Below are 21,611 nucleotides of genomic sequence, written 5' to 3' on the forward strand. Positions count from 1 at the left end.
AAGGATTTAAGGAATGTATGTAGAGTTGATAGAATAGCCTGTAAGCAGAGTTTACAAACTATTGTATTAACTCCCCCAGCAGAACTTCGGACCAAGTTGGCCAGTGACATCATCTTCCGCAGAGCCGGACTGCGGATGGCTAGGCGGCACGTTACGTCTTTATAGATGGAGTGCTGCCGCTCATACCTTGCCGGCGGCTGGACGCGGTCTGCCACTCAAGTAACAGTATTGGTAAGCAGAGCTTCAGACGCAAAGGTCAACTGCGGGACGTCAGAGACCATGCTGTTCAGCCAATGCGACCTGACATCTGGCCGCTACCATTTGCCATCATGTTCCTAACGATCCTGGGAGACTGGTTTTGAGTAGAGTAGAGTAGAGTAGAGACTCGATACAGTAAAGCAGAAATTTGGATAGTGGAGACTCAGAGATCTCACCATCAAAGTTAAATGCTGGTGATGTGCAACAAGATTTCTTCTGTTCGGTAGTATGTGGCTCAGGCCTGGCCTTTCCTGGCCACCAAGCCTTATATAAACAAGGCAGTTTTCCACTCCATCTAGGGCTGGAAAATGGACAGAGTAAAGTGCTCAGTAAAGGAGCCTCGTGTGGGAGGCAAAGGAGTTCCTGACATCCCTACCCTGCTGAGGACCTTCTTTTATGTAACTGCGTGTGCAGGACTCTCCGAGACGTACTGCATGTCTCGCTCCTGTGGAGGCAACTCAAGTGTAAAAAGTGGGACAGCTCCATTCCTTACAATTGGACTAGGCCCTGGCTCTACTCCGACGTGGGGAAATTTGTAATGGAGCACCAATTGGAGGGGGTTAAAACAGATCTGTGGTCACCATGTGTAATTCACAAGCTCATCAGAGGGCTCCCTGCTGCCACAACCATGACTGTTTGGGCAAATTTGGCATCAAGCAGGCCTTTTTATTTCCTTATTTTTATTTTACATTTATTTATTTGGAAAGAGGGTGTTTTATAAGGGGGGTATCTGTGATCATTGATCATGATTTTCTACCAGTATGCCAACTGTCTTATATCACAATAAATCAGCTGACAGCATGTTGGCAGCCTCTTTATTATGTAGTGAAGGAAGCAATGTGTTTGCTTGAGTCATATCAGAAGTAACCAAGGGAAATCAAAAGTTATAGATCAGAACTAATCAAATGGGTATGATAGCGGGAACAGGGCAAATGGGATACAAGAGCGAGATACAGGGTCAAGTTCAAGGGCAGGAGCATTTCATGATGCCAAGTTGCAGCTGACGCTACAAGTTAGAACTTTTCTCCTCATCCTCATTTGGGGTTAATAAACAGGTAATAGTACAATAGTAGATTATCTGGTAAAATGGGATCTTACCCTTTCTGAAGGCTTTAATTCTATTACTATGCAGGCTTTTCATTCAAGGTTTTCAAGGTTTAATCAATAATAGACACCAATAGTTTACAGGCCTTAAAAGTGCTCTACTTCTCTGTCACCAAACTGGTGTAATCTGTCATGACGGTCTAAACGTGTATATAACAGTCGCAAAAACTACTTGCAGCACATGCAGGGCTATCTGTCTTAAGGAAATATGATGCATGGTTAATACCGCACCAATGAGTTATTTGTGGATTTTGTTATGGGGTAAGGTCATGTTTTCAAAATAAAAGTCATAAATAGAAATCCAAATTTTTCTTTTTAGTTTATATCTTACCTAAGCCTTGCCTCTAGGAGTTTCAAATACTCTCCATATTTTCCTTTTGCATTAAATCTTCACACAATACATATATAAATTGTAGATTGTTAAAATAGTATCAGTTAAAGTATTGTTATCCACCAGGATGTCCACTTTTTCTGTTGTGTCTCCCTATGTCTTGAATCTGCATACAACAGAGTATCTCTCTTATATCAGATGCCTTCCAAACATATTTTATGGTTTTCATAGTGGAAAGGATTTATCACTCCATTAATATGTTTTTTCCTTTCCCAATTAGGCCTCTGTCTTCACATGCTGATCACCTAAGACCAATTGGATCATATATATGTGTATTTGGCAAAAAAGTAGGTAAAGTATGCGTGAAAAGGCAAAAAGGCTAAATACATCTATTCCTATTGCCCAACACCAGGCTCTTGGGCAATTACCAATCAAAAAACTCTATGAAGATGAAATAGAGCCACCCTTTGGAACCTGGTCACATACTCCTCCTCAGGCCTCATACACTGTTTGAGAGTCCATACAGTAGATTCAACAGTGGCATACTTATGTGAACAAAGTGTCAGTGTGAGAGCACTGCGGTGCCGATGCCAGAGGAGGGCCCTGCAGGCGACCAATAGAGTCACTTGCATGGCCCTTTAACTCCTGATGGCAGAACTTGGCCTGAGGAGACCATGCCTGCTCCAAGAGTTAAAGGTGTGTACGAGTGACTCTCTTAAATAAGCTGATGAAAACTTATTTATTATGTAAATATATTCATTGGTAACTCTCAGTAAAAGTAAACCAACGTCAACTTACAACATTGTGTTCCAGTGTTAATATATATCCAGAATAAGAAAACTCCAATGTGGGATTTTGTAATTTGGCAACGTAACAAAACTGTTAAAAGGGAACAGAATACTTTTGTAATGCATTGTATTGCAAATCTAAGTCAAGTTTTAAATGTAGAACACTAGTGATGCAAGATGTTCAGAGGCCTGTTATATAGTAATGGACTACTACGTAACCAGCTTCCTGAGATACGTGGCATGCCAGCTAATGTGTTATATAGGAAATAATTACGCATTATCTAACCCGCACCCTCAAGATGTGCAGGATCATTTTACAGGTTACATACTATTGGAAACTTGCTACATAATCAGTACTGAGTATTCAACCTCAGGTACATGATACATTAAATAATCATTTAATAGAAATAAAATATTTACACTACTCTGGAAAGATCAATTTCCTTAATATATTTTTTCACTTTCAATTTGGATATATGCTTAACATTTTTAAAGTAAATCCCCAAATCCCATCATACTTTATCAGAACTCTAATAGACAAATTGACATACAACACAGACATCAACTGCAAAGACAAAGGGACCTTGTTATGTTAAATGGTATAAAATGTTCCACTTTTTAAGGCTGTTGTTTCATCTATTATTATACTATACCAGCAACATGACTATAATATATATATATATATATATATATATAATGATTTATTTTATTTTTAGTACCCAGCTGCAGATGATTCTGTTAAATTCTTCCCTAATCCACTTTAAATGTATACAGGAGTCTGAACATGTAGGGAAATGTCTGTGTGACTGAAAGGGATATGTCCACTTTGTTGTGTAAAAGATTAAAACCATCAGAAATGTGTGTTTCTCATGTGTAACAGTGTTCCTTACAGACTCATCAGTGACCATGTTAACTCAACCAGGATCAAAGTATAGAGTTGCCTCCCTGTTTAACAATCTAAATTACGGTGTTCAGGTGTTCTTGTACCAAACATTTTAATACCACATTACTTTTCTGACGTTCCCTTATATGCTAATAAACAACATCATAAAATGTGACGAACCATGAAAAGTGACATAGAAATTAATGTAAATTTATGTAGGAAAAAAAATATATACAGTTATAGAACATGTATGTAATGGTAAAGTATAGCTGAAACAGAGTCAAAATTCCGCCACGTTACATGTGATGTGTCAGCTATACGTTCCTTAATAATATATATATCAAAATGACAGTCTTGAGTCAGTGCAATTGGGTCAGTCCTGAATTTTGAGAACACTTCTTTTTTCCAGGTCATTCATTTCTTTAAGTATTAGGGCAACATTATACCTCAGTTCTTGGAATTTGGCAACAGGGACCTAAAATAATGTAAAATTATATATATATAAAAATATGTTTATACAGTTTTATAAACATCTGGTACATAATTAAAACATAAAAATATATGCATACTATAAATGCATAAAATGAAAGGTAAGACAGAGGAAGGTAGTAAACATTGTGGAATGAACATTGGCATTTTTGTTTTTTGTAAAACCAGGGGTGGGCCGGATTCTCCTCCCTCCAGGCAGGTCAAAGGGTCTACCACAGAGGGCCAGTCCTCTCTGAAGAACGCTGGAATGGCTCAGACAGGCATGAACACATAATGCAATGTTACGTGATCCCGCTGTAAAAGCGAGCTGCTTGCCCACTGTGTGAAAAGCCAGAAAGAAAGCTGCAGGTGTGGTACTGGCGTGAGAGGGGAAGTATGTGTGTGTGTATGTACATTACAGTGAGAGTGTATGTATAAGTGTGTGTGTGAATACATAAGCGTAGGTATGTGTGTGTGTAAATATGAGTGGCGGTTCGTCCCTGGCCTGGAAGGTGCCAGCCATCTCTTGGAACTCACAGACCACTTACAAATGATTTTAATGTATCCTCTCTTCCAACATCTTATCCATGCTGTCAGGATAGACAGACAATACGCATAGATCATGGAAAAAGGGAAGAAGTGAGGTACTAAGTAGTGTTTTTAACAATTCATACCAAATTAAAGTGTTTTTTTCTCCAAATGAAAACTAGTGGTTGTCCAGAATAGTATGTGCTCTGAGCACAATGTTTAATTGTCCTTGAGTTGCCCGTTTTATTCTTTTAACAGACTTACGTCAAATCGATGAGATTTCCCATCTGAGAGTTTCATCTGCATTAGGATGGACGGTTGCAAGGCCCGGGAAAGGCAGCTGCAAGCAACAAATCAGAGATTGAGGAAATACATGTAGATGGCACCACTACCGACTTAATGTAGCAATAATTCACATTCCAAATGTATTTTATACCAACACTTTGTTTTTCAATTTATCTCTTTTTACCTTGATCACATATAAAAAAAGGAAAAACCTACAGGATCTCACTTTTAACTAATACGTCGTTTATAAACATAGTAATATTTATTATGTCACATGTCCCATCTGGCACTAAACAAAGAGAGGCAGAGAGAGAATTCACATTTTGCAAAATAAAATTGTGTGATCAGAATAATAAATAAACACAGTATGAAAAATGTAACACAAGCGTTTGTGAATCCACGTGTTAAATGCACATAGATTTGCTTTTCCCATTACCTTGTGGAGATGGCAACATCAACTCTCCACCTGAAGTCTTCTACAGTCGGCAATCTAATTCCCTGCTCCACGGCCACCCCTTCCAGAACTGGGCGTCTACACAGAAACAAGCAATAAAAGTGAAATGTATAGATATCAAATGAAAAGATTACGTTGTCAGGTAAACGTGAGTCAGCCCTTTTCCCTCTGTCTCGAGTTTTAAATCAGTATGGGTTGTATTTTTTAATATTATTTGTTGCAGGTCTGTTCCTCTCGGCATTGTGAGGCCGCAAAGTCAGACGAAATGTAAATTGTCCCTGTGATGTTTTCCATTATGTGTTTTGGACGTTCTATAGCTAAAATGGTGTTTATTGCTCTCTCTCTACATATATGACATTAGTCTTGGAATATGCCAGGCCTTATCTTTTCGTTGTCTTCTATTCTATGCCAGTTCTTTCCCTCTAATAGATTAGACACACAAACGTCTGAAAACCACACACCTGTTTCCATAAACTATGTTGGCAAAGTCCCCAATAAAATCTTCTGGGATCCTATAAAGTAGAAAGCAGGCAGTTAAAAATGTTCTCCGTGAAGGAACTAGAGTATGATAATTTATTATTTATAACGGCATTTAACTCGATTATTTTATGCTGTATTGAGGAAGAACAAGATGTAGTCTGCACTTTGTGAGACATTAGGCAGTAATTACACTTAATAAACGTACTGGTCTCCAAACCTCATTGAGAACGCACGCTCATCTCTCTGCTGCCTATAGTTGTGTTTCTAATAATGCGTAAGCCAAGAAATCTTTTTACTATAAAGTATAGAACTCAAACCATTTTTACTTCTAGGGGCAGACAAGGCAAAGAAGCATTTTAACAAATAAAGCATCCCATCCTGGTCAAGTCTCTTTGGCTTCATTTAAGGAATTACATAAATGCAATTAAATAAATTTACCAGGTGTTGCGACATCTAAGGTGTTGCGACATCTTTAATTTCACAGAGTAGAATCCAATTAAACACAGAGGACATCAACCACTCTGGATACAAACGGTTTCAGACATAATTCCTAATATATTCAGGCATTTTTGCCTTAAAGTTGCTGTTCTAATGAAATAATCTGTTGGTAGAGACAGGCTCTATTTGCCAAAATTATAACAGATATCCTAAACCAGTATAATTTAATAGGACTTAAACCATCCGTCTGAAGAGAATACGAACATTATCAGTGCAATTAAATGTTTACTGTTACCATTTGCTTTTGAAATTAAATAACAGTATGATTTTTATAGGTTTACCTGAGTTCTTTCAAATCTTCTTTAAAAATCTAAAATATAATACAGAAAAAGCAACAGTTATAATAAATAGCGTTGCTTGATGGGTAATGAATTAAACCCACCCAATAACCCTTTACTGTTTTTTCTACTTACCCCCCCCCCCCCAACATTTACATTCTCTGGTGGCCTACTGAAGGTGAGATTTGTGGCCTCCATAATATAGAGGTGACTGTTTCTGTTCCCTTGTGTGGCTATTCATGTAAGATAGGACATTAAACACGCACGTTCTTCAATGCAAATGAGGTAAAGAGGCAGGTGTTTGCCATACAAGATATTAAAGATTTTACTGGTTCCTTTTATCCAAGTCATGTGCAGTATGTGTGCTGAGAGCCCAGAACCGCTTATCTGACAATGTGTGGCTAGGAGAATAGAAGCCATTCACTTAAAATCTCCCGCTCCACTCACCTCTAACTTCAGCGTCGATACTGGAAATCTGAGAACAACTTTCAGGACGGTGTAAGCTCCAGAAATGATAAAGGTCAGTTGCTCTTCTGATATTGTGGAATTTTCTAATATCAGTTTCACAGACTCTCTGCTGTCCTTTCCCTCTAAAGCATTGACCACAGCTGGTGAACAAAAGAAATATAGTGAAATGGGGTACCTGGAAGCTCGGCTCATTTGCTGAAGTGCTCAGAGAGCGAAGACATTAAAAGAGAGCGTGAGAGTGAGCATGAGTGAGTGAGTAAATACTGTTCTGGCTTTCTAGTAAATGACATTTTCTTTAAATTAATATCAAACTTTAGGGACACAGCCTATATTTAGGACAATACGATACTTACCTCTAGCACTCACACAGTGTGGGCAATTGTCTCTGTCCCCCTGTACATATGCAGAAAGCAATGAATGGAAGTTATTTCTTGCCACTGATTGGTTTCTTAAAGCAGCCAATCGGTGGCAAGGATAGTTGGACCACAGAGGAAGAGGCAGCTGTTTCTTCTACTACCATAGATAAGTACTCTTTATATCAGTTTTTGACGAATGTTAATATGCATTCCTCTTTAGTGGGGCTGCTAGGGATGGTAAATTCTCAGGGAATGCTTGTCATGTGACACAAAACCAAGCCCTGATAGGTTGTTGTCAAACTGCATAACTGTTTCTGTGTTGTTTTCATGTGATCACCTTCAGAAGAAAGAATACAATGACATCTTGCTCATGTCCGTTGAACAGCACCATTAGTGAACTAGATGTAGCAGTGAGATGGGTTAAGTTATGTCAATCAAACGATGCTTTTAGTGAATACACCCCACTGATAGCAACTGCCTGCACTCACCCTTCAGAATCTTCCTAAACACATCCTTATCCAGGTCCTTCAGATGCTGTGCCAAAGCCTCCACTTCTGGGGGAATCCGCGCTCCCAAATAGCTTGTCCTATCATTGTTCAGGGAAGAAGGGGGTGGATATGGATGGACGGACCTTACAGATGTCATCTTCCTCTCTCACCTTATCATTAGCCGCCTTACCAGCAAGCAGCTTCCCAGTGTGCACACGTGACTTACTGAGAACTACTCACGTGACTATAGGCGGCTACGGCAAAAGACAGCGACTTCTCAGCCGACAGCATTGGTGTTTCACGATGTGCGCCACCTGGTGGTGAATGCCTGCATAGCGCTCCGAGAATTCTTTTCACTTCCATGTAATGAAACAGTAAATGAGAATTGCCGACTCTACGTGAATATCTACTAAATGTTCTCAGCAGCGAACACCCCGTCAAACATGGCGGCCCTCTTCTCCCATTCGGTTCACACACATCACATACGGTTCTCGTTTTAACGGCTCTATTCAGCCAAAGCCTACATCCTCATAGCAGGGACATGAATCTGTAGTACAGTATTACCCTATGGCATGTATATCGCTAGGAACAGGGTATTATGCTTTTAAGTAATGAAAGGGCAGTAACGGAAATGTGACGCAGGCGCCCCGGTAGCGATGGGGAGTACCGCGGTGCTTCTGCCTGGGATTGCGTGGCTTCCCAGAACCTCCCTTTGGGATTGAGTTGCTCTCCGGTGCTGCAGGGGGCGCAGGGCTCAGTATCCAACGCTTACTGGGAGCCAGAAAGGAAGACGGGCCTTCACACACTCCGGAAAAGCCGCGTCTTGCCTGAATTCTGCTTTGACTGGCCTGGGGATCCACGCTGCTTGAGACACGGTACCCGGTATACGAGCGCGTCCAGATCCGGACACCGTGTATGTAGTAGCCCGCGCGTTCTGTGCTCCGCGGCAGCAGATCCAGAAGCCGCAGTTTGTGGGATTTTACCGAGAGCCAGCTAAGCAAATGAGTCTTCCCATGATCCGGCCCGTTACATAAGAACGTCCCGGGCGTGAGATCGAAGCCGACAGCCGCGCGCCTTCCGCCCCTCAGGATGTCTGAAGGCCTGTACGAGAAGTTCCTGGCTCCGGACGAGCCCTTCCCGCTATTGTCCCAGCGAGGCAGTGTGAGCGAGGAGGGCTACCTGGATGTCAGTGATTTTGGGTGCCAGCTGTCATCCTGCCACCGGACAGACCCCCTGCGCCGCTTCCACTCTAACCGGTAAGTACTTAGAATACCGGGGAGGACTTAACCCTAAGCTGCTCTGCGCCACTGCCTTTTTTTGGGTGCTAATTGCAGTTCCAAATACAGCCACCAGGTGTCTAGAGTTACCTCTGGCTGGGTACTTTCTGTGCTCCTTCTATGTGCTTTACGTGCAGAGTCTTATGGTAACTTTATGTGGGGGACAGACCTGGATAGTAGTGCCCCCTGAACACATTATCTGCGCTGGGTAACGGCGCCCACCTTAGTCCTCCCCAGGGCTGAATGGTGGCTCCTCTCCAAAGTTTACTATAAGGCAGCCCCATGACTGCCCGGTCCTGTGATCTGTGTTCCTGGTTATTCTAGAGTATATGCCAAAGTCCTCCGGTATGCAGAGAGTGACTATTCTGCTGCACAAGTTTAACAGTTAAAGGAGAAAAGTGGTTTATATATCCTACACTATATATACACAAAATCCTGCGCTTCATGGAGGGGAAGCAACGTGGTTTTCGTGGAAATCCATTGATTCCTCTCTCAAACTGTACTTTTGGTGACATCACTTTTTTCTTGGTGAAACGCTGTCACTGACGACAGAGAGAGAGACCTGCTTGTAAGCCGCATACTGGCTTTGAGTGATGATGAACTGTGTGTTAAAGGGAAAGTGATGTCACGCCTTGACCTATGCATTCCATATTGAAACCCCTGGGATTTGCAGACTAATCTTATAGCGTCTGCAGAGTTACTCGGCCTCTGCCGTGTCCGTGATCACCCCCAGCCACGCATCCATTAGTGATAGACGTGAACATGCGCTCCGTGTGCGTGTGTAGACGTCACCGGGGTGGGAAAGCAGCTGTCTGGAGAGAACATCAGTTGCATCTCTGCGTTTAGCAGTTTGTCTCATTGATCGCTAACATTTTGAAGCTGGTTGTCCAGCCCCGGACTGACTATCTGGCGCACGAGCCAAACGCCCATTGGGCCAAATTGCCCAGTCGCACGCTACGTGACCATAAAACAGTAGCGGGCATCTGTGTGTATCCAGCCACGGGCCACGATTATGTTATCAGGTGGCCGCTGGCTTTAATCGCCAGTCCGGCCCCGATCCATATATAACGCTTAGCTATCTTATCATCCATTTACGCAACGTAAGGCAGAGCAAATGACCGGGCTAGATGCCTTTACAGCAGCTCTATGTTTATCTGGGGTCTATTCATTAAAGAGGGCTGTTTGCAGAAGAATTTAACGTGTCAGATCCATGACGTCATATTGTGGCCCTCAGCAGTAAGGCCATTGAGGGCTGGGGCTGCAGCCCTGAGTCGTTCCCAGGGCAGTGGTTTCTAATAAACGCCGTCTTTAGGTGGGGTGACGGTTTAGATGCATCCTATAATCAGTGGAACAATGATGGCTTCTTGTGTTGTTCTTCTCTTGTCCCTGCTGGGCTGGAAACAATCGATGTAGATTTACGTGCGTCTCTGTAATGTTACCAGAAGGGCGCCCCTGGCAGAAAGCGGGCAGCATTGCTGACGTTAATCTGTAAGAGCGGGGCAGGAACCATCTCATCTAAAAAATGGGGGAGGGCATCTGTGCACGGAAGATCTTTACGTTATTCCCGGGGGCTACGCTCCCTTTAACTTTTGTATTTTTTGTAAAAAAAAATGTTTGTATTTGCATCTTGCTGCTAAGGAAATTACCTCTATTGTGTCTGCAAATCCTACAGTCCTCGTTACTAATTCAGTGCGCCGAGGGCCGCGTCCACAGGCAAGTTGTGTTTTCCATTGCTGGAGACAGTTCGTGTTTTATAATGCTTATAAAGTAAGGACTTTAACGTCATAAAAATCTGATGTACACTTTATTGCAGGGCGGCTTCCATGGCCGTTCCAGAATCGGATTGAAAAGGACGATAATGGACCAAATCTATTTAATCAGTTTGGATGATTTGAAAATTAACAAGTACTAGCCCCCCCCCCCCCCCCCGGTGGCAAAGCTTTCAAATCCAGCTCATGTCTCTGCGAGTGGGAGGAGGATGCTGTATTAACAAAAGTGCCCCTTACGAAAAAATTACTGCAGTTTTTCTGAAGTAATACTGCACTTTTACTCCCGTATTACTGCACATTTACTTCAGTTTTACTGCATGTGTACTTCACTGTACTGCAGTTTTACTGCAGTTATTTTTGTACGGAAGTACAAATGCAATAAAGCTGCAGTACATTGAAGTACAACTGCAGGTTTGCAATATAAAAAAAAAAGTGCTGTAAATGTGCAGTAATACTGCAGTACAGTAAAGTACAAATGCAGTAAAAGTGCAGTAAATGTGCAGTAATACTGCAGTCAAAGTGCAGTATTGCAGTTTTTTCATGTCCAAAAAACAGCAGTATTACTTCAGAAAAACTGCAGTAATTTTTCGTAAGGGGCTGTTTATATGTGTTAACTCAGTTAGTTTAGTATTGTCCATCCGTACTTTCTCTTATGGCTCTGCTTCTTCAGAAGTTTTTCCCAGAGGTTGTTGGCTAGACTAGGGTTGGGGAGTCACAGTGCCTCTCTCTGGAGCCTAGAAGTTCCAGACGTTCCATCAGGTGTCGCTCAGGATTGTAGCGTGATCTCCAAAGGGCTGAAGAGTAGCTGCCTCGCCAGTAATGGGTTAACCTTGGTAATTGGGAAAACAAGGCGTGCAGCATCTACACAAATGTATCTTGTGTCTTTATCAAGTTGTGGCATATTTGTCTGGTGTCCGGATTTTTGGCATGGAGGGTAATGTGTGTCTTCTGTATGTCTGCAGGTGGAACCTAACATCCTGTGGAACCAGTGTGGCAAGCTCCGAGTGCAGCGAGGAACTATTTTCTTCTGTCTCTGTTGGGGATCAAGATGACTGCTACTCCTTACTGGATGATCAAGACTTTACTTCATTCGATCTGTTTCCGGAAGGCAGCGTATGCAGCGACGTGTCCTCCTCCATCAGTACCTACTGGGACTGGTCTGACAGTGAATTTGAATGGCAGGTAAGGTAGTAGGTAGTGAGACCCCCTGGAAATCTTGTGTGTGGTATTTGCAAGGTATTTGCGTGGGTGGCTGACAAAACGTACCTAATATATACAGTGGGATCTGATGAATGCTTGTATGCTTGATTTAATAAACGTAATTTATAATGTAGCACTTTATATACGTTAACATGCATATGTTGACTGGGGTGTACCTTCGCGTGATTACCCTGGAAGCTCATAAATATATTTGTACCCTGCATTTCAGTTAGACCAAGAGCAGTCTGGTTTGGGACATCGTGGATGGAATCATTCTGTGTTGTTCTAGAAAACATTAACATAGTCTTTTTGTATTCTTTATCGTGGGAGGGCTGTATTTATTTCAGAAACTCCCAGGCACTTGTAGTACGCATATAACATTTTACTTTTTCTTGCTAAATATTACAAACATGCTTGACTTCAATAAATGTTGCCCTTAACCCAATGTTATATCAACTAAACGCCACAGCCCTGTATTTCATCACTTGTGTCCTTAACAGGTCTCTTTATCTTTTGTCTCCCAAGTTGCCAGGCAGCGACATTGCAAGTGGAAGCGATGTGCTTTCAGACGTAATTCCAAGTATTCCCAGTTCACCGTGTCTCCCATCCAAAAAGAAGAACAAGCACAGGAACCTGGATGAACTTCCATGGAGTGCCATGACAAATGATGAACAGGTATCTTCATGAAGTCCACACTGTCCTCTCCAACGTATAACATGATCTCCAGTGGGACCTTGGGGTGCTGCCATCACAATAGTTACTTGGTGGTGGACTTGAAATCAAGCAATTTAATTGTTAGAACACGGGGGCAGGCAGGGAGGCAATTTCCTCTGAGCCGCCCCAGATTCTTTAAACAGGGTGGGTCTTGGGCTCACTTGAGCGCACCGGGGGTCATTTAATGCAATGTTATGTCACTCACGTTGTGTGAGCAGCTATGAAGGCAGGCTCTAGGCAAGGTAAGTGTGTTATGTGGGTACATGGTGATAGGAGTTCCCCTCTCAATAAATTGTATTCACTGAACAGTTTGGTTTAGCTACGTGTAGAGTAAGTGTTTTGTGTTACTGATCGTTCCAATCTGCTTTCTCAAGGTTGAATACATTGAGTATCTTAGTCGGAAGGTCAGCACTGAAATGGGTCTTCGAGAACAGCTTGATATAATAAAGATCATTGATCCTACAGCACAGATCTCTCCAACAGACAGCGAATTTATCATCGAACTGAATTGTCTGACAGATGAAAAGCTAAAACAGGTAGGTTGTTTTGGTTTCTTTCCATAGATTGCCACCAAATCTTTTTATTCTTGAGAAGTAGAGATAAAAACATTTGTTACCGTAAATATTTAAGGCATAACCCACATTTAATGACTAAGATGTTGGAAGAACGAGTTTGACCGATAAGGAAGGCACTAGGAATTGGAACAGTCCTGAAAAATCAAAGCTAGGGTTTCCTGTCAGTTCTCTAGTTTGCTTCCCGTGCAAGAAGCTTTCCACGTGGACACTACTTTTACTACGGGTAATGTTTGTAGCGATAAATTATCCAGAGCGCTTTGTGATACATTATAGCCAGCCTATCTTCAGAGTAAAATATAGAGTGACATAAGCCTTCAAGGCCTTAGAGGTCCCTTCTTCAATGGACACTCCACACTTTAAATCACTTCCCACTTTAAAGCCCTTCCCACGTGCTTTTGCCCTTCACTGCTTCTGAACTTTAGCGACCGGATCTGCTGACTGCCCCCGCTTGGTGTACTCGCCACCAGTCAGCTCCGTTGCTGACACAGCAAGACTTCGGAGGGGGTAAAACATGACCCGCTTTCTGCACAAAGAGCCCACAGAGGGGATCCCGAGTTTATAGAATGATTATTAAAGTACATACAACGTAATTTAATATGCATTCTTTGTTGATTAGGCTGCATGGGACTCGTATTAATGAAGGTCCACCAAACGTTATCAATCACAAACTCACATAACTACCTCATATTGTGGGCAACTGTGTGTTAAAGAGGTAACTTGAAAGGGTATTTTTGGCGTGTTGGGCTTTGTAACTCCCTAATGTCTGAAGTGATTTGTTCCACTTTTACTTTCTCAGGTCAGGAGCTACATTAAGGAGCACAGTCCACGGCAGCGTGCCACGCGGGAGAGCTGGAAGAGAACTGGTTACAGTACAGCCAGCACTAGTGGGGTGAGCGGGGCAAGTGTCAGCAGTAGCAGTGCCAGCATGGTCAGCACGGCCAGCAGCAGTGGTTCTAGCGTGGGCAACTCTGCCTCAAACTCCAGTGCCAACATGAGCCGAACGCACAGTGACAGCAACCTGTCGGCAAGCGCTGCAGAGAGAATTCGAGATTCCAAGGTAACGTGTGCTTATCCCAGCCGCTGAATGTGATCCGGGATATATTTTGTTCCGCTAGTAGTAATAGGTGTGTGACTAATCTAGGAAAGAGGCTTGCAGAAGCTGTAGACTTTATTGCCATGACAGAACTGTGTGTAGCCAACAAGGGATGTCTTCTCTAATGTAAGGTGCAGGTGAAGCTCATGACTTCTTCATTATGATGGCCAATTAGTTTTAGTTTATGTGGTCCGGTTACTTTTCTTTCCTCGCGTTTTATGTTTAACAATGCCTTTTTTAATACAGAAAAGATCCAAACAAAGAAAACTTCAGCAGAAAGCTCTACGCAAGAGGCAGCTGAAGGAGCAGAGGCAGGCCAGGAAGGAAAGACTCAGTGGCTTGTTCCTAAACGAAGAAGTGCTGTCTTTGAAAGTGAATGAAGAAGACCACGAAGGGGACGTGGATGTACTGATGTGACGAGGGTGAAACTAACAGTGTTCTTCCTAAGTCTTCGCTGAGACTTGCAAACTTGACTAAAGCATTGGAGCATCCAGAACAGCATGTGTATAACTCCCACATACAGGTCTTTCCACGATGTTCTTGTAATTTATGAGTCTTGGTATCTCTGCCCATAAGTTCTATATCTGTTAAAGTGTAATAACAATTATTGCATACACATTTCCTCCGCCTTAGAACTGGAAATATAGTTTTGTAAGTTGCAGTTGAATCTCCATCTTCTAAAATATTGAATATGCCTACAAAAATCATTAAACGGCCCTTTTTATTATATTAAGATTTTATTTTTACTTTCTCAAATCATTAGCACGCAAAAAACATTTTTGCGTCAAAGACTGAAGCGAGTCACAAAAGGCTTTCAGGCACATAAAATGCTAACTCCTGGATACAGACATTGCATTTCTTTTATATAGGTTTTACTTCAAATCGCTTTTTGCTCGGCTCCATTGCTCTAAAATGCTTCTATAAAAATAAGCGAAGCCTGCACCTGCTTTTGATCTATTTTACTGTATATTTGCTATTTTCTGGAACGGACTACTGACACAGACTTACGAAGAACACTGTAGTTCTTAAACACTATCAGTTCCTGAAAAGGGAATAGAAATTGTCAAGCAACTCGTTTACTCTTTATATCTGTATATAATAATATAAAGACACTCCACCTTGGTGTAGCTGGTTATCGGAGAGTATGCTATTTGCAATCTGAAGTATATTTACAGAATGTGTGAATTTTTTTTTTTTGACAAAAAAGAAATGATTTAACTAAAAACTCTGGAATTTTTTCAGGGCTTTATTTTATATATTTTTTTGTCTGAGATAATTTAAAGGGAAATTATTTAATTTGGTCTTTTAAGTGGCATAGTTATGTTCAGTCTGTTACTAAACAAAATGCTCAAATATTTCTGAAATGAATGAATGATTTGACGTTTTCTCACGCCGTGTAGAAGACTATGTCGCTGGCGGCCAGTTGGCCAGTTCCTCAAGTTGAAGTCGTGAGGCACTAGAGTTTGGATGGGTAGTAGAAACTCCAGGCCGGGTAATACATTCAAGGTCCCCGGATGGGGGGTATTAGGGCTGGGGACTTGATCGCAGTCACCTTTATTTGTTACTTTTTCCTGTAAAGTGATGTATATACAGATAAGTTATAGTAATACTGGAACACTTGACTAAAGAAACCTATGGGATGGTCTTCTTGTGACTATCTTCCTGATATTTTTGTGCATCTGAAAATGTTGGAATGTATTACATGTTTGTATGAACAACCAACGTCTGGGACATCACCGTCCTTGTTCTGAAGGTATGGAATGGTTTTATGAACCAAAATGGCTGCCAAACGTTCCATGTCTGTATGAAGCTGTTTTAGGTTTTGGGTGCCATGTGGCTATTTTATATTGCATGCCTTCGTGTCGGTGAGTTTATTAGGAAAGCGCTCGGGTAGGATCAGGGTATCGTTACCTAATGTTATGCGTTCTTTTAGGAAAACAAGATGGCTTTTCCGTGTAGGTTTGTTTTCTACTTAACTTTGCTAATAAACGTGACATGATTGTAAATGACATCAAATAGCGGTTGAAAAGACAATGCATGTTTCAGACTACATATATTTTAAGTAGAAATACCCGTTTTTTGTTTTGTTTTTTTTGCCTTTTCACACATTTTTCCTAAACCACACATTAAAATGTGTAAACTTTGCTAATATGATCTAATATTAAGCAGATGTATCCAAATAAACACCCCCCGGTAATCTGATAATCTGTAATCAGATTATCATGATGATATCTCTATCCCAAGGATAGATACAAAGACCTCAGAAAAACACAGTGGTTGGAGAGGACATTATTTGTAGAACATGGAGGGGCTAATATTTAGTCATACTGCTCTTCACAGCGTCTTTGAAATGAAAATTAAAGAGCCCTGTATGAGGTTTGTAGAGATTTAACCTGGTTGCTTTAATCAACTAATCTTACTATCCGACGTATACTTGGTCCCCTTTAATTCCCCATGCATTTCGGATCCCTGATCGAGGCGCTCGCGTTAGCCAACTCACCTTCAGAGCCTACTTCGGTTTTAATGCAGCCATGATGCCATTTGTAGGATCTAAAAAAAAAAAAAGTTTTTCATCTTAAATTCTGTCCAAGATTATACGAGACAGGACATCGAGCTATGATTTAGCATTTTGTTGTCTTATTTTAACACTACTGGTGTGAACAGTGTTTCTTGTGTCTTTGTAATGTGTGCTTGTATCACCCCTTGGGATGGAAGCTTTCTGTCACTGGTGTGATAATAATACCTCCGTTGGTTTTTACCGGACTGGTATAAAGTGACATGATGGCTCATCTAACTGCTAATGCCTATGGAAATGCGGCTTCATTCCCATCATATATACATAGGAAAATACTGGTATGTATTTTTCTAAAAAAGAACCTTCCGCTATATCATGGATTTTTTTTTTTTTTAATAAATTTGAGATGTTTCGGTCATCCCTAATTATGTAAACAACTATTTTTTCTTCTTCAATTGTTGCAACAAAGGTTTAGTACCTGAATGCACCAGTTATGTTAAACCATGCATACATAATACATTTGCATGCTATTACTGTTTATAATAGCATGATGTATTATTTAGCATATACAGTTAAAGTTTTTACATTACAATAAATTGCCTAAAAAAAATATTTATTTTTCTGTGAAACTTCCATTCACGCTTTGGCAGTGCTTTTTGTCTGGATTCCATGATGACAACATGGCCGTGTTTCTGCCCTTGGCGTGTTCCCTCCTAGACTGGAGGAGGCTTAGCATAAGGAAAATGGCCCTCTGTCACTTTAAAATGTTAAAGTACCAGCCCCTAAAAAAAAAATCAGCGGGCAACTTCTCCGCTTTCTGAAATGCACTCTAAAATATGCCATTCGTGGACATACTGTAGTGGAATGTTAATGTGATAAAATGCTGACCGTTGTTAAATGACCGCATTCTTACCTCTTTCAGATTTGCTCGTTTTGTTACTTTTTTTTGGTAAATGTTTTTTTCACAATTTTTTTTTAAGCTTCCCATAATTACATATATTAGATGACTGGTGTATCAGGAAAAAAATATTACTTGTATACTATAACTTGTAAAATAGTTACGTACAAGTTGTGAAATGCATTTTAATATGTAATTTGTACAGCTTTTGCAGCCTGAACTTTTTATGGGTTAGTGCTATATATTCTTTTTTTCTTAATTGTACATAAATACGTGCGCGCTTGGGCCTATGAATTTCTATTGGGTTTTTTTTCTGCAAAATTTGACTTTAATTTTGACATTGAGATGATGACATTACTTTCTGTTGAATAAATATAATTAATCGATGCTGTGTGTGTGATCATTTTGAACATCACATCACTGGTGGACTGGTTGGACATCCATGGTGCTGCAAAAGGTTTTTCTTTTTTTAAAACAAACATTTTAAGTGAAGCTGAGCTCAGATCCAAATCCATTCCGAGGTCCATTAAGAGTGGCTCTGCTCAGAGGCCAAACAGGTTAGGGGTTCAGTCGGCACGTAATCAATGCTTCTGGATCTCTTACAACTTCGCCCTTAGATCATTTGGGATCGAATAAGAGTCTATTGTGCAGCTGAACACAAGCAAAGCAATTCCAAAATGCCTTAAAAACTACAAATTCACTGGCAAACAATATGGGTTAAATGCTGCGGAACCGAATGTTCCAGGTAAGTTGAAGGCACACATGACCAGAAGATGATCTTCATTTTTAACCTTTCAAACAAGCTAACGTTTATGTTGCGTGGCGCATCACAGAGATAAATGATTTAAAACAACTCGAGTACTTGACAACTTGAACAGCAGCTCAACTGTTCACAAGAGAGTTGATTTGAGTGCCATTTAACCAGACTGCAAGTGTGTACTGAACTATTATTATTAAGGTCTGTCAATGGAATTGATGAGAGCCAGTGCTCAAGCTGGTTGTTGAGTTGGACGGTCCAGTTGAGTTTTAGAAAGTTCTGGAACAATTAATTTCCTTCTGAGGAACTGAGATCATTTCAGTTAAGCCGACATTAATAGTGGTGCCCGATGCTGAACCGAACATATGGGTGAGTTGGCTTGTCGAAATCAACTTGGGCTGCTGTGGACCTCCATAATGTATATTTCCAATGTGAAATAAATTTACATAGAAGATTTACCGGTAATACTTTGTTACAAATTTTAGTACGGTAACCTACTAACCTGCTAAAAAAAAATTATAATATATTAAATATCAATAAAATATATATTCTGCAATAAATGGTGTCTGATCTTCCGAACTAGACTTGAGGAAAGCCTGTGGCATTCAACACTGCTCTGGTCTGTGTTTGAAGGGTGTGATCCTATAAATCCACCAGTGGGCAGTGTAGGGATGGTTGGCTAATGAAATCTGATATAGACAATGGAAAATCGCTCTTGGAACAAGTGCTTATAAAAAGTCACTCCTAAGCATTTACATTTAGCACAATGATTTTACCCACAACAGAAATATGTATAAATTTGGTAATTCTGTTTATACATATGGTTAAGAGTCATATTATGTTTGGGACCTATCATGTACTTGATGGCCAGATCTCGCTGGTTATTGCCATTCTAGTTTGAAAGACTTTTCAGTGTTTTATTAATAATTACAAATAGTCCACTATCAAATACAACAGAATCCTCTAAATTAAGTCTATTTTTGTAAATGAATATCAATCACATGATTTGCAAGTTTATATTTTAATACTTTTTTTTTTATTCTTAACTATTTTTTAATTTTAAACTGATGGTCAAATAATTCTATGGTGTAAATATATTAACAGCCCTTAAACAATGCATTGCCACCCACTGGCAGGTTAAACAATTAACTGAAAATAGTGTTATAATCGTACAAAACCTTTTATGAAAAAAATAAATCTATATATGTGTTTACCGACGTTAATAATGCTCCTAATCAGAAAAGAAGTCAAGACAAATATCGCATGGTTTGCCGACCAATAAAGCTTATTCTCAGTTAGCCGTTTTCCTATTGAAATATATATCTCTATTTTTTCCAACTACATGACATTAGCTATAATTTATCTGCAATGCATTATTTCATTTATATATTTGCACAGTGCTCTTGCAAGATAAAAAAAAAGTGCCAAAGTGTTTACAAGGAGGGCATCACTCTGCTTTAATTGCTCTCGAGCTTCCGGCGTTGTACGGTGGTTATGACTAATAACAAGGATGAAGCGTCTAAAATAAATGCATTAGCTTATAAATTTCAACCTTCTAACTGTTTTTGAAGAGGGAGATAGTTTGTAAATGAGCTTAGTAACATTGATTTGTGATTAATCATCTTACTTAGTGACTCATCTATGACCAGAGTACAACAAAAATGTCTTGTTGACTTAGCGGATTTAACGCCATTTATCTCCTGTGCAGTCACAAAATTGCCTTGTTGTCAATGTGAGGGTTGGGATATGTCTGAACAATTCTGGCATGAAAAGACTGATTATCTTGTGGAAGGTCTTTTTTTTTTCTTAATACCAAATACTATTTGATACGTTAATGAATGATTTTAATTAGCCGAGATTATTTAAAGAACTGATTTCAGAAATTATTGCGAGATCTCTAATTTTGCTTCAAGAGTTTGCCCAAAACACCGTTTCTGTTTTTTTGTTTTTGGTGTGTAGCATTTGAATTGTTAGTTGTTATTTTTTTTAACACATTGTTTGTGACAGATATCAGGTGTATCATAATAAATAATGTTTTATAATTGCAACATGCACTCAGGACTTCACACCCTCCAACATATGAGGTGTTCCAATTGGGATACCTTTGCTTATCTATAAGCCAGGCCAGGGGCAATACTAGGGACACCTACGTCTTGCGAGGTAGTGAAGCCAAATGCTATATTGTGAGGAGGCCATGTGGTTGCTGTCATTGAGATCTGTGCTGCGGTGGTTCAGTGGGCCTGTTAGTAGAGATCAGAGGACCTCCCCAACAGCCCATGATTCCCACTGCCTACCAAAACATGACATTGGGGCTCATTGGCAAAACAGCAAGACATGGCTGACCTGCAGGAAACTGGACTCTTGAGAGATGTATCTTACCATACAAAAAAGGTTTGGCTAGACTGCTTAATAGGCTGTCATACAATGCATCCTTACATTTCAAGGGTAGCTGCCTTGTGCCATTACAGAGGAAACGCTTCCATTGACATATCACACATATGAAGACAAGTTTCCTCTGCATGAGGGAACCAAAAACCTCAGATATACATTTCAGCTATCAAGGGCCACATCAGCGATGACTGGTTGGTAATTCTCTAGGCACAAGAGAGCAAGGACGTCTATGTCTGGTCTCACATTTCCCCTTGGGGTGCATCTCAAGAGATCCCAGAAGGGCAAATACCATGCAAGCAAGGTTTGAGACACGAAGGCCTCACATTCTGGTTCTTCACCACCCTGTAGATTTTTCCTCTATAATGGCAGCTTTTTGTCCTCGGTGAGTTAATCACAAACCTTTTCTTTGTCTGAAATTTGCCACGCACTTTGGTTGTGGATTACCCTTGTGGCAGGATCAGACTGATGTGTTAAAGGAGAACTTTTTTTTTCTGTAAAAAAAAAAAGAGAGCTAAAATTTAAGTTGCTCCCGAGCAGGGATGCACTGTGGGATAGACTATGAAGTGGCTGTCTGTCCTCAGTAAATTAATCTGAGATTGTTGGATATGCCTATAAATGAAAGATGTCAGTTTATGTAGGACTGGGTGGATCTACAAGTAAACTCCAGAAATGATTTGTGCTTTGTCTTATGACAATTGACCTATTACATTATTATGACATTTATATATATATATGCTTTTTCCCTGCTAGATTAT

At 40.5% G+C, this 21,611-nt stretch overlaps 2 protein-coding genes across 2 annotated transcripts; one reads left to right on the top strand and one right to left on the bottom strand.

Annotated features, from left to right (window-relative positions):
• Positions 1–3,737: 3,737 nt before the first annotated feature.
• Positions 3,738–7,824, bottom strand: LOC149298165 (COMM domain-containing protein 5-like). The gene is made up of 7 exons (XM_089487791.1): positions 7,668–7,824; positions 6,803–6,963; positions 6,359–6,387; positions 5,561–5,611; positions 5,082–5,177; positions 4,625–4,700; positions 3,738–3,839 (listed from the first exon to the last, which is right to left on the bottom strand). Exons 1-7 carry the CDS (start codon positions 7,822–7,824, stop codon positions 3,738–3,740), a joined length of 672 nt encoding a protein of 223 aa, XP_089343917.1.
• A 932-nt stretch (positions 7,825–8,756) lies between these two features.
• On the top strand, positions 8,757–14,712 carry FAM199X (family with sequence similarity 199, X-linked). Its single transcript, XM_089487642.1, has 6 exons — positions 8,757–8,923; positions 11,676–11,895; positions 12,439–12,588; positions 13,002–13,163; positions 13,999–14,259; positions 14,542–14,712. Exons 1-6 carry the CDS (start codon positions 8,757–8,759, stop codon positions 14,710–14,712), a joined length of 1,131 nt encoding a protein of 376 aa, XP_089343768.1.
• Positions 14,713–21,611: the final 6,899 nt, after the last annotated feature.

This window comes from Sceloporus occidentalis, unplaced genomic scaffold (assembly GCF_023333645.1).
Source record: "Sceloporus occidentalis isolate IW3139 unplaced genomic scaffold, rSceOcc1.0.p SCAF_34, whole genome shotgun sequence".
In the NCBI taxonomy this organism is placed as follows: Eukaryota; Metazoa; Chordata; class Lepidosauria; order Squamata; family Phrynosomatidae; genus Sceloporus; species Sceloporus occidentalis.

Coding starts and splice junctions, on each gene's coding strand:
- LOC149298165 (XM_089487791.1), bottom strand. CDS start 7,824: ATGACATCTGTAAGGTCCGTCCATCCATATCCACCCCCTTCTTCCCTG. Junction 5,178..5,560: donor AACATAGTTTATGGAAACAG/GTGTGTGGTTTT, acceptor GTTTCTGTGTAG/ACGCCCAGTTCTGGAAGGGG. Junction 4,701..5,081: donor GATGTTGCCATCTCCACAAG/GTAATGGGAAAA, acceptor TGTTGCTTGCAG/CTGCCTTTCCCGGGCCTTGC.
- FAM199X (XM_089487642.1), top strand. CDS start 8,757: ATGTCTGAAGGCCTGTACGAGAAGTTCCTGGCTCCGGACGAGCCCTTC. Junction 8,924..11,675: donor CGCCGCTTCCACTCTAACCG/GTAAGTACTTAG, acceptor GTATGTCTGCAG/GTGGAACCTAACATCCTGTG. Junction 13,164..13,998: donor CAGATGAAAAGCTAAAACAG/GTAGGTTGTTTT, acceptor TTACTTTCTCAG/GTCAGGAGCTACATTAAGGA.